Source organism: Sus scrofa, chromosome 12 (assembly GCF_000003025.6).
Source record: "Sus scrofa isolate TJ Tabasco breed Duroc chromosome 12, Sscrofa11.1, whole genome shotgun sequence".
Taxonomy (NCBI): domain Eukaryota; kingdom Metazoa; phylum Chordata; class Mammalia; order Artiodactyla; family Suidae; genus Sus; species Sus scrofa.
The window spans coordinates 20,937,903-20,950,319 of record NC_010454.4 but is presented as its reverse complement, the minus strand read 5'-3'; the positions used below and the strand labels follow the sequence as shown (position 1 = coordinate 20,950,319).

Here is a 12,417-nt window from a genome sequence, read left to right as displayed (position 1 = left end):
AAATCCCAGCTCCACAACCTGCTGTTAGACTTGTGGGAGGGTCACCTCACCTGCCGGGGTGTCAGTTTCATCCTCTATTTATCAGATCACTCACCACCTCACTGGGGCAATCGATATGATTATGCATTTAATCAAAGCCCCTGGCACATCATTCAATCCCGGAGCCCATCCTCTCCCCATAGCTTTGTGCGCACACGTGCACACGTGCACACGTGCGCACACACACACACACACACACACTCCTGAGAAAGATGGCAGAGGCTGGGCCAGGTAGCACACAGGTCCTTTATTTCCTGCAGCAGCACAGACACAGGCTGACAAGCAACAGGAGCATAAGAAGCACTGCGGGGAGCCGGGCAGGAAGGACAGGGGCCTGAGCCCCAGGGCCCAGCTGCTTATGAGTAAACGGTGAGAAAAGGAAAAACATCTAGAACAAGGAAACCAGGGGCACTGAGGAAGGATGTGGCGGAGTGACAGGGCCTTGGAAGGGAGCCCGGACACATAGGCCACAGGCAAGGGGGTGGGGGTGGGGGTGGGGGTGGGCCCACCCTTGGGCAGAGGGACTCCTCACCCACACAGAGACCCTTCCAGTTACAAACGCTGATAGTGAAGCACTGAAGAGAAAGGGCCAAGACTGAGAGAAGACGACCAGGTCCCTAAGAGTCAGCAAGGACTTTAATTAGGGGGCACCTTGTGAGCTCAGAACAGCTTCCTACGCCCAGGGCCAGCCCCACCTCCAGCTCAGAGCTGGATCTGGTAGCTGGTGGGCCTCCCCCGGGGCTTCTTACACCCTCTGGGCCACCATGTGATCCAGGCCCAGCAGCCACAGCTCCTGCACCAGCCACAGGACGAGGGTTGGGGTTCCTTCAGCCTGTCCCAGAAGAGGTCGAGGCCCCAAGTTCTGGCCCCGGTTCATCAGGACAGAAGGTAGGCTGGTAACAGACCAGGGGTCCTGTTTCGGAGCCTGGGAAAGAGGGTCTGGGGGGGGCTTGGCCTGGCTGCGGAAGGAGGGCCCTCAGGCTGTCTGTGGGGCCTCTGCAGGCTGCTGGGAAACAGCAAAGCCTGGAAGAGAAGGGGCGGATGTGAACCGGGAGTCTGAGGACCAGAGGCCTGGCCTGGGCAGCAGGCAGGGGCTGGGCCTGGTCAGCTGTATGGGACAGAGACAGCCACCACTGGCAGTCACGTAGGTGGTCCACTGCCTGGCCGCAGAGGTCCCTGTACCGTTTTCAACCTGTACAACCTTACATGGCGACCCTGAGGAGGCCACCCAGCAGGGACCAAAGGGCCATCAGAGGCAGGGCAGGCCAGATGTAATGGTGAGGCTGCCAACAGGTTATAAACTTCATGGCTGACCCAGGACAGGGTGAGAGGGGAGAGATGAGTCGGGGAAGACATCAAGAAAACAGGCTCAGTGACCTTGAACGTTCCTCTCTGAACCTCAGTTTCCTCACCAAATGGGGATAATACCTACCTACAGGGATGCAAGGGTTAGAGGAGACAATTCCGTCGCTAACTCATCTTTGGTATCTCTGGGAGCTCCCTGAAGAGAAGGCTCGCACGGCCCAGCACACGGCCTGCGCTCAGCAGGTGCTGCTCCCCAACCTCTGGGGTTTCCAGCTGGGGAGAGGAGACCCTAATCCCACCCCCATCACCCTGTAGGAGACCCTAGCCCACCTTCAGACTCACCCAGGGGGCTGGTCCGACGGTGGCCCTTGCTGGTGGAGGCCTTCGTCCCAATGGCCTGGGTGGCCCGAGAAGGCCCCTCTTCCTCCCAGGCCCTGGGAGGGTGGTTGGCCCTTTCCTCCTCCAGCCTCCAAAAGTCCTAGGTTGGCACCCCAGGCTGCTGCTCTGCGATCCCGCCCCCATGTTTGTGTTGGCCTGCTGCTGCCACTGCTGCAGGGTTGGGGAGCCTTGGGGATGAGGGAGGTGGGATGGGGACGGGGGAAGGGGGGGGGCAGAGACAGGAAGCTGAGGCGCTGTGGGGGGCTGCAGTCCCAGCCCCTGACCCCCAGCCCAGCCCCAGGAGAGAAGAGGGAGGAGATCTAGAATCCTATGCAAATTCCACATAAGTAAGCATCGGGGCCACAGTTCCTACCAAGGGGGACCCAAGGTGCCTATGTAAATGATATGCAAAGTCCATGCAAATCAGCACGCTGGGGAGGGCCAGCGTGGGGTAAGTGAGCACTTGAGGGGCTCACCTACCCTCACCTTTCATCTGCTTGACGATCTGCAGTTTGTCCAACTGGCTGGAGGGAGGCCCCCATGGGAGCACTCACCTTTCTGGAGCATCTTCTGCCTCAGCTGCTGCCTGTAATGGGCATCCTGCCAGTTGGCCAGCTGCTGGAGGACATACTTCATGTCCAGGTGTGAGGGCCCCAAGCCGCCGGCCCCCAGGGCTGAGGTCACCTTGCTCGTCCGCGTTGCCTCATCCAACTCCAGTTCCACCTCCTCCCAGGCCTCGGCCTCCTCGGACACCAGCTCGGCCTCTTCCGACACCCCCTCCTCAGCCGGCACCGCCTCTTCGGTGACCCCCAGCTCCTCCTCCTCGGGCACCAACTCCTCCGCAGGCACGAACTCCTCGGCCGGCATCAGCCCCTCCTCGGCCTCGAGGCCCTGCTTCTGCTCTCGCTCCTCACTGTAGCGCAGCTCATACCTGGGCAGGAAGGCAGCAAAGTCTTTCCATACCCACCCCCCAAAGCCAGAGCCCCCCCACCCTTCACTCCTTGGCACATCGCCAGCCATTGGCGCTCAGGCGCAGTCCTGCCCTCTGCCCCAGTCTGTACACAGACGCTGATGGTTACTCCCCAGTTCTGTTCCTGCCCGGGGAGGGGCAGCTGGGTACCAGCCTCAAGGCTTCAAACCTCGAGCCCATGCCTCTGGCAAAAACAATGGTCACCAGCCCTGCCTTCCCCTAGTAAAGCCACCCAGCTGCACAGAACAGACCAGCAGGAAGACCAGCCCCCTGCCCGGCTCCTTTACTACTTAACCCTCACAACCTAGTTGTCAGACAAACAAATCCTTTTTTTTTTTCTTTTTACGGCTGCACCAGCAGCACACGAAAGTTCCTGGATAGGGGTCAAATCAGAACTGCAGCTGACAGAGTTCCCATCGTGGCGCAGTGGTTAACGAGTCCAACTAGGAACCATGAGGTTGTGGGTTCGATCCCTGCCCTTGCTCAGTGGGTTAACGATCCGGCGTTGCCGTGAGCTGTGGTGTAGGTTGCAGACGCGGCTCGGATCTTGTGTTGCTGTGGCTCTGGCGTAGGCCGGCGGCTACAGCTCCGATTCGACCCCTAGCCTGGGAACCTCCATATGCCACTGGAGTGGCCCAAGAAATGGCAAAAAGACAAAAAAAAAAAAAAAAAAAAAAAACTGCAGCTGAGGCGTATGCCACAGCCAAGGCAATACTGGATCCCTGCTGCATCTTCACCTATGCTGCAGTTTGCAGTGATGCCGGATCCTTAACCTGCTGAGCAAGGCCAGGGATCGGGCCCGCATCCTCATGGACACTATGCTGGGTTCTTAACCTGCTGAGCCGCAATGGAACTCCCACGCAAATCCATTTTAGTAAGGCTCAGACAGGTCAAGTGACTTGCCCAAAGACACACAGCCAGTAAAGGGATCAAGCTGGGGTTGAGTCCCCGCCATCCTCAGCTCCTAGGCCAGGGTTCATTCGCCTCTCGGCCCCTGGTCAGGTGAAGGGATGGCTTTGGCCCCACTTGGTGACACTTCAAATCAGACAGCCCCCTATGCGGCAAGATCCGATGGCAAAGGAGGCAGGTGGTTGTCTAGAAGCTGAAAGGTGAGGGCAGGTGAAGAGGGAGGCCCTGGCCAGCTTACCCCAGGTCTGATGTCTCCTCTGGAGTCACTTCATAATTCCTTCAATAGAAAAAAGGCCCTACACTTGTCACAAGGCAACGGGAAGCTCAAAGAGCTAAATCCCTGGGGCCCCGTCACGCGGAAAAACCCCAGAGAAATGATGGACCCAGAACGTGTACCCAGATGAAAGGTGTTGAACAGAAAGGGGCCGGGGACCAATGAGGCAGGAGAAGGGGTACTGCGGGGGTGGGGGGGAGTGCAGGTCAGAGGTCAGAGCTCGGGCAAGCCCCTCCCACTAACACAAAGGCTGCTGCCCACCAGGCAGGCAGGAATGAGGGCAGGGCAGGCTAGGGTCTCTGGGCCCATAGCGCACCTTTCCATAAAAAACACCCGGTCTGAGATAATCCTCCTTATAGACATTCTGAGCTCCTCAGCCAGGGTCTCCTGAAAGTCAGGAAGCGCCTCCTAGGGTAGCAAGGGGGACATTACCAGAGGTGCCCCCCAGGACCCCCCCACCTGTACCTCCAAGCACAGGAAGGGACAGCAGATAGACACAAGTCACACAGAGGTAAGGGGCGGGCAGCCGGGGGGGGCCTCACCAGAGGTACAGTGTACGTGTAGTGGGTGACAGAGCCAGTGGACACGGGGGCTTGCTGGCGGAGTGTCCTCACCTCGTCCTGGGCCTCAATCAGCATGCCCCCACACTCTGAGTACTTCTCCCGAAGGTCCTGCAGCTGGGAACCGGCCCACAAGCTCTGCCCACTCTCTCCCCGGGGACTGGGGAGCCTGGGCCAAGAGGCAAGAGGCCCAGGCTCCAGACCCACCTAATGACACACAGGGGGACCCCACTCCACTCAGACTCTGATGAACTGCCACCTTCCAGGCCCTGTGCCAGAGACTGAGGGTACAGAAAGGACAGACCCCGTCGCTGCTGCAAAGAGCTTGTCCTCTCAGGAGTCAGGCGGCAGCCCAAGGGTCCCAGGTTCCCCGCCCCCGCCGGACTCTGAGCTGGGAACTCAGGGGAAGGCTCACCTCGTCCTGGAGCTGCATCTGGATTTCTTTCTCGGAAGCCAGCTGCTGCTGCAACTTCTCAGTCTCCACCCCATACTGGAAGGACCAAGACCAGTGAACCCCCACCCAGGCCTCCCACTCCCGGGCCCCGCCCCCCACTTCTGGCACGTCTCCCAGTGAGTCTTTGGCAGCTCTTTTTTTGGTTTAGGGCTGCACCTGCGGCATATGGAGGTTCCCAGGCTAGGGGTCGAACCAGAGCTACCGCTGCTGGCCTATGCCATGGCCACAGCAATGCAGGATCCGAGCCACATCTGCAACCTACACCACAGCTCACAGCAACACTGGATCCTGAATCCACTGAGCGAGGCCAGGGATTGAACCCATCTCCTCATGGATACTAGTCGGGTTCGTTACCACTGAGCCATGACGGGAACTCCTCTCTGGCCGCTCTTTAAAAAAAGAAGTCCCGCGGAATAAAGCCAAAGAAGGTGAGGGAGTCATGTGACCTGGTTCCTGGACCATCCCGTGTCCCTCTTTGGGCTCGGTCCCTGACTTGGGACGAGGGGACAGGACAAGGAGCTCTCTGAGGTCTCCTCCAACTCTGACACTGACCCAGAGAGGGGCCTTGGGCCTCTGAGCTGAGAGCGCCATGGGGTGGGGGCAGGGGGAAGGGGGCATGGCCCTGGCAAGAGGAGGGAGCCCCACACAAGCCCCAACGCACCGACCGGCAGCACTGCTGCAGCTTCACCACCTGGGCCCGCAGCTGGGCGACCTCCCTCTGCTGCTGCTCAAAGTTCTCCATCCGGAGCGCCAGCACCTCCGACAGCTCGGCCATCTGCTGGCTGGCCTCCGCTGGGGGGGAGGGCGGAGGTCAGCCCTGGCCCCCCAGGCCCTCAGCCTCCCAGACACCTCCATCGCCAGTGCCCCTCAGCTCCTGCCGAGTACCCAAGGTTCCGCAGAGCTTAGCATCCCTCACTCGAGTCTTCCTTCTTTTTCTTTTCTTTTTTTTTTTTTTTTTTTTTTTTGTCTTTTGTCTTTTTAGGGCCACACGCTCAGCATACGGATGCTCCCAGGCTGGGGTCAAATCAGAGCTACAGCTGCCGGCCTACACCACAGCCATACCCGATCCAAGCCATGTCGGCAACCTACAGATCCTTCACCCACCGAGCAAGGCCAGGGATCAAACTCGCATCCTCATGGATACTAGTCGGGTTCATTAACCACTGAGCCATGACGGGAACTCTGGGTCTTCAGTTTCAGTACACATTTCTGACTGACATAGGGTAAGCGAGTCAGCAAGACCAGCCCCAGCCCTCACTGAGCTCCAGACTCATGAGGAGACTCAGGGAAAAAGAATCACAGTCGTGCATATCACGGGCTGGGATGCAGCATGGCTAACGGGTGCAGCGGGGGCATTGATGCAGCAGCCAGGCTAGCCTGGCACAATCTGAGAAGCTAAGACTGCCACAGGGCAAATGGGGCTCACCAGGCAGAAGGGAAGGCAGGGTGTGGAGAGACCCAGAGGCAATTATGGGACATCAGGAGAGGGTGGCGGGGCAGTAGACAGGTTAGGGAGGCTGGGGCTTATTATGTGGACAGTGGGAAGTTTTTGAGGTGTTTAGGCAGGGGAGTGACATAAACAGATTTTTTTTTTTAGGGCCGCACTCGCAGCTTATGGAAGTTCCCAAGCTAGGGATTAAATTGGAGCTACAGCCACCGACCTACACCATAGCCGCAGCAACACCAGATCCAAGCCGAGTCTGCAAGCTACACCACAGCTCACAGCAAGGCCGGATCCCCAACCCACTGAGCAAGGCCAGAGATGAAACCCACATTCTCACGCATACTAGTTGGATTTCTTTCTGCTGCACCACGATGGGAATTCCCTGTTGTTTTTTTAAGACCCCACCTGAGGCATATGGAAGTTTCCAGGCTAAGGGTTGACTTTTTTTTTTTTTTTTTTTTTTTTTTTTGCTATTTCTTTGGGCCGCTCCTGCGGCATATGGAGGTTCCCAGGCTAGGGGTCGAATCCGAGCTGTAGCCACTGGCCTACGCCAGAGCCACAGCAACGCGGTATCCGAGCCTCGTCTGCAAACTACACCACAGCTCACGGCAACGCCGGATCGTTAACCCACTGAGCAAGGGCAGGGACCGAACCCGCAACCTCATGGTTCCTAGTCGGATTCGTTAACCACTGCGCCACGACGGGAACTCCTCCAGGCTAAGGGTTGAATCACAAGCTGCACCTGCAGGCCTATGCCACAGCCACAGCAACACTGAATCCGAACTCCATCCATGACCTACACTGCAGCTTGTGGTAACACCAGATCCTTAACCCACTGATCGAGGCAAGGGATGGAACCTGCATCCTCATGGACACTATGTCAGGTTCTTAACCCCACAGTGGGAACTCCCAGATCTGGTTTTACAAAATCCCTTTGGGCTGTGTGCAGAGGGCCTGGAATGGCAGGAGTGGAGGCAGAGAGAGCAGTTAAGAGGAGGCCTGGGCTAGAGGCAGCTGGGGTGGGCAAGAGGACAGAGACGTGAGCCTATCCTAGGAGGTAGAAGCAACAGAACGTGGGGACTCGCTCCGACTCCAGGGGCCTGGGACCAGGATTGGGGGGAGAGGGGCATTCAAGCAACCAGGGGCAGGGAAGGCAGATTTGGGGTGAGGGGAACAGCATGGGTTCAAGTGTTGCCATCTTGAGTCTGCATCTCCCCAGCTAGACCCCAGCTCCTCGGAGACAAATGCTGTGCCTCACTCATCTTCTTAAATTCCAGGCACAGCCTCTGTCTACTGTGTGACTCTGAACTGTCCCAGGCCCAGTGCCCAGGGTGCCTGGTCTCTAGCAGCCCCTCCCTCTCCCCAAAGAACAAAAGGAGATGGGCTTAGTGGAGCCCCCATGCATCTGTACAAAGCACTTCCTCAGCTGCCCCCCTGGAGAGGTCAGCAGGGCCAAGATCATTCATCCCCTTTCTAAAGATGAAGGTTCAGAAAGGTCAAGGAAATTGGCCAAGGTCACACAGCTAGGGAGTGCCAGAGCTGTGCCTTGAATTCCAAGTCTCCAGACTCATCCTGGGCTCTTCCCTCCATTCCCCAGGACAGCCCCCTATGCCAAGTTACAAGTTCACCTACAAAACTGCTCCACGCAGTCCAGAATGAGCATCTGCTCCTCCTCCTCAAGGTCGTCGAGCTGGGAGGCCTGGAGGGAGCGAGAGAGGAAGTGGCAGGGGAGTCAACACCCCGTGCTCACCAGCGCGCCCTCTTTCCCCATCCTCACCTCCTCTCGCAGCTGCTCGTTCTCCTCCTCCAGCAGCCTCAGCTGCTCCTGCAGGGCTTCCAGCTGCGGGCAGCAGTGCAACTCTGACTCTGCCAGAGGGGTCCTAGAGGAGGGAGCCATGGGAGTCAGGGTGCAAGGGCATGGGGCACCCAGTTCGCAGCCCACCCAGGGCTGCCTGCGGTGGTCGGGTACAAGGTGTCTCCATGGTGAACAAGAAAACCGGGGCTCAGAGAAGGGGTACCCAGATGCACCAGCAGGTCACGCACAGCTCCGAAGCTTTGTAGGAATGATCTCACCTCTGCTCTTCTTCTTCCTCCCCATCTTCCTCCTCCTCTTCTTCCTCTTCTTCTTCCTCCTCCTCTTCACCTTCCTCCTCCTCCTCCTCCTCCTCATCAGAATCCGAGTAAAGCTGGAGAAGGTCATCCCGCAGGCTCACCTGGTGCCTGAGATGTAAAATCTGGCCAGAGGAAGAAGAGCCTGGGGTCGGGGTGCAGACAGGGGCAGGCACAGATCCTGGCACAGTGAGATGGAGGCAGGCCTGAGATACGCCCCCTCCTGGTTCCTCCCCCCGGCGCCCTGGTACCTCCTCCCTGGCCGAGCCCAGCATGGCTTCCAGCTTGCTGTTCTCCTCCGTCAGAACACTGTTCTGTTTCACCAGGGACCGGCCAATGCGAGCTGCAGTGTTCAGGTCCCGTTCTCTCTGCAGAGGGACCCCCATCCATGGGGAAAACCTTCCTGGTTTCTGGGATCTCCCAGACAGGCGAGAGAGGCTAAGGAGTCCTCCGGGGTTAGAGGGGAGCTAGGCAACTAGGGGAAACCCTCTCTGGCCCCTGGTTCTCCAGGGTACTGGACCAGAGCCTGCGATGAACCCGCTGTAGGACCTGATTCAGTTTCCCTCGTGGGAAAAGATGGTCCCAAGCGCTCTTCCAGCCTGGACATCTCACATCTCCCTGTCTTGCCTAAGTGGGACCCCCAGCTTGGCCCTCAGGGAGGTATGGAAGCAGACAGACTCCTCCCTACCCGCCAAGATGGGATTAAAACAGGAGCCTGGGTAAGGCTCTGCCCTGGTCCCGGGTTGAGAAGGGAGCACACACCTCCTCTAGCAAATTCATCATCACTTTGACATCTTCTTGGGTGATCTTCTTGACTGGCAGGGGCTGGTCGGGACACAGTGCTGCAAGAGAAACGGGTCAGAAAACAGGGGGCATACGCCACCCCACAGTACTGTCTCCTGCCCTCAACAGCAAAGATCAGCAATGAGGGAGAAGACCCCTTTCTGCCCCCAATATCCTCTCCACGCCCCCAGTACTCAATACTCCCTTCCCTGCTTCCAGGGCCTTTTTTTTTTTTTTTTTTTTTTCTCGTGGAAGAGGCTGGATGAGGTAGGGAGATTACAGTTCTACAGTCCCTGGAACCTAGGAGAATGGAGGCAGCTAGCGGAAGTACAGCGCCTACTGACTCATCACCCCTAACCCAGAAGGCAGCCCTAGCCAGCTCACTGGAGCCTCATGGGTCATCAAAAACTGGCACAGTCACCCATCCGCACTTGTTGCGTGTAGTGAGGAGGAGACTTCTCCAGCACTGGAGTGGGGGACACCTGAGCCTCTAGACCCAACCCAGAGATCTCCAGCGACCCAAGAGAGGGTGGGAGGGCAGAGGAGAGGCAGCATCTGTCTGAGGCTCCGCCCACCTCTCGACCCCTACGATTGGTCGAGGTGGAAGCGCGATCTTGACCCCGGCAGCCAAGAGGTTGGCAAATACCCCCTCTGCCCACCCACCTCCCGTTCGCTGGCGCGGCAGACAAGCGCAGGCTCAGGGCGCACCGGGCAGCGCCCTCCCGCAGCCCCCCGCCCCTCTCCTGGCACTGCGGTAGCCCGGGAAGGGGGCCACTGAGAGTGCGCAGAACTACCACAGCAACAGGCGCGAAGAGGTGGGAGGGGAGCGTTCGAGTCCCGGGACCCAACCCACAGACAGGAAATCAGGGAACGAGAGAAGGGGAGAGGAGAAGAGGAAGAGGCGACCGGAGAGGCACCGCAGAATGTGACATCTCCAGGGTGGCTGGAGAGGTGGGACTGAGCACCAGAGGGGATGGGGCGCCTGGACCGGAAGAGGCCCCCCTCCTCCCTGCTGCTGTCCCACCCGCTCTGAGGACCCGGGGACCCTAGTTTACCTTCCTCTAACTCTCGAATAAAGGCGGTGCGCTCGGGGCCAGACACCTCAGGCCGCCGGCTGATGCAGGCAGCTGGCGTCTTCCAGATGCCCGCCGCCTTTCCAGTCCCCAAGCCACTGGCTTGGGAACCAAAAGGTCCTCGGAATATAAAGCGAGTCCACGGCACGTCCGAGTTGTCGAGCACGGACTGTGCATTCCCCTGGTCGACGGAGAATGCAGACGTGCGCTGGGCTCCTGCCTTGGATCCAGACTCGGAGGCCCGGCGAGCGCCTTCCGGGGGTCCTGAGACGCAACTGGATCCGTATCCTGCTCCCTGTCCAGCCTCGGGTGCCTGCGCAGGGACGGGTTCAGGCTCGGTGGAAGGCTGTGGAGCGGGATTGGCTGCGGACGGAGGAGCAGGGGTGACTGCTCCGGGATCCCCGGGTCCCGGCCCGTGCCCGGCGCATCCCTGCCCCAACTCTTTCGGGCGCATCTTGTGTCCGCAGTCGGCTGCCTGTCGCAGCCCGGCCTTTATAACCTGTGCCTAGCTGTGCGCCCGCCGGGCGGTACCACGCGTGGGGGGGTGGCCTAGGAGCAACTGGTGGTGCCCGAGACGAGGGGAGGCTCGGGGGAGAGAGCCAATGGGGGCGGAAAGAGAGCGCAAAAGTAAGAGAAAGGCGAAGAGAAGAAGCGAGTAAACGTTTCAGCTGGTTCCACGGGCTTGGGCTCCCAAGGCAGGCTATTCTCCCCTCTCCACCTCTTAAGAATGGTTTTGCCCAAAGCGGCCGCTTCCCCGGGATTTGGGTCCAGGGACTCTGAGGTCCCTAAGTGGGGGTACCCCCTCCCTCCGCTCTAGCCCGAGGCTTTTCGGCTACCTTCCCTGGATCTGACCTGTGAGTTGGGGCTGTATCGTGTCTTTCCTCGTTGGCTGGGAGATAAATCCAAACGCCAGGACGGTCTCCACGCGCTGCCCAGACTGGCGCGTCACACACGGATCCTGGACTTCATACCCCCAGCGCTCCAGCCGCTCGCTCGGCAGCCCTCTTTCTTATTTCTTGGTTCGTCTTATGGCCTTTCCTCATGCTTCACCTCTGCTTTCATTCGCTCTGCCCGACTCCTTCCACGCGGGCAAACTCCTGTTCTTCCGGAAGACCCCGCTTAGGTGTCTCCGCGTAAAGACTCCTCGGATCCCGCCCTCCTTCACGCCAGAGCATCCTTTACGCGATGGCAACTGTGGTCAGACCGTGTCTGCCTCCACGATCAGAGCTACTCCCCTTCAGCACGGGAAGCAGGTCCCTCAGAGCACAGCACAGGTCCTGGTACCTATGAGGGTCGCCGTAAGTAGGTCCTGAATGAACTGTAGGGCAGCAGAGGGGTCCAGGGGCCATTTCTGTGCCTTTGGACCAGAGGAACCCACAAAACCAAAAAGAGATGGCTGCTGCACTGATTCTTTTAAAGCCTTGGCATCATTCTTGGGGTCCCAGTTTTCCTCCTCTTGAATACTGTCAATCTCCAAATCCTGCTTGATTTACCTCCTAAATATTTCTAAATGTCTGCCTCCTTGTCAGCCCTTCTGCTGTGGAGGTCTCATTCTCTCTTCTAGATTGTTGTGATTCTCCCATTCCCCCATGCCATCCCCACCCCCAGAAATCCATCTCTAGCCCATCTCTCCCATTCATACTCCATTCCAGGTCACCCTTGTCTTTTTCCGCAGCAACGCCAGATCTGAGCCATGTCTGCAACCTACACCACAGCTCACGGCAACACTGGATCCTTAACCCACTGAGCGAGGCCAGGGATCGAACCCACAACCTCATGGTTCCTAGTCGGATTCGTTAACCACTGAGCCACGATGGGATCTCCATATATGTATTTTTTACATCTTCTTTATCCATTCATCTGTTGATGGGCACTTTGCTTCCATATCTTGGCTAATGTAAATAACACTGCTGTGAACATTAAGACTACATAAAGCATGCATGTTTTCTATGGTTTATTTGTCAGCAAAATAGTTTTCGTTGAAGTATAGTTGATTTACAATATTGTATTCAATTCTGGTGTACAGAAAACTGATCCAGTTGCCCATATATATTATTTTTCATATTCTTTTTTTTATAGGTTAATACAAAGTATTGGATATAGGTTCCTGTACTATACA

General features: G+C 58.0%; 1 protein-coding gene across 6 annotated transcripts; it reads right to left on the bottom strand.

The window, feature by feature from the left end:
* HAP1 (huntingtin associated protein 1) lies at positions 267 to 11,857 on the bottom strand. Of its 6 annotated transcripts, none has more exons than XM_013980967.2 (12): positions 10,281 to 11,856; positions 9,205 to 9,284; positions 8,694 to 8,810; positions 8,407 to 8,567; positions 8,111 to 8,213; positions 7,966 to 8,032; positions 5,551 to 5,681; positions 4,851 to 4,925; positions 4,490 to 4,552; positions 4,192 to 4,283; positions 3,840 to 3,878; positions 267 to 2,653 (listed from the first exon to the last, which is right to left on the bottom strand). In XM_013980967.2, exons 1-12 carry the CDS (start codon positions 10,750 to 10,752, stop codon positions 2,212 to 2,214), a joined length of 1,842 nt encoding a protein of 613 aa, XP_013836421.1. In that variant the 5' UTR covers positions 10,753 to 11,856; the 3' UTR covers positions 267 to 2,211. The 6 variants fall into 6 exon arrangements, with proteins under 6 accessions (XP_013836421.1, XP_013836418.1, XP_013836422.1 ...); XM_013980964.2 differs by having other exon boundaries at positions 4,418 to 4,552; positions 10,281 to 11,853; XM_013980968.2 differs by lacking the exon at positions 10,281 to 11,856 and adding an exon at positions 9,657 to 9,894 and having other exon boundaries at positions 4,418 to 4,552.

What these genes read in the sequence shown, in the direction of transcription:
- HAP1 (XM_013980964.2), bottom strand. Translation starts at nt 10,752, where the DNA reads ATGCGCCCGAAAGAGTTGGGGCAGGGATGCGCCGGGCACGGGCCGGGA. An exon ending in ACGAGCAGCTGCGAGAGGAG is followed by an intron (nt 8,033 to 8,110) that starts GTGAGGATGGGG and finishes CGCTCCCTCCAG; the next exon opens with GCCTCCCAGCTCGACGACCT. An exon ending in ACACGTACACTGTACCTCTG is followed by an intron (nt 4,284 to 4,417) that starts GTGAGGCCCCCC and finishes TTGCTACCCTAG; the next exon opens with GAGGCGCTTCCTGACTTTCA.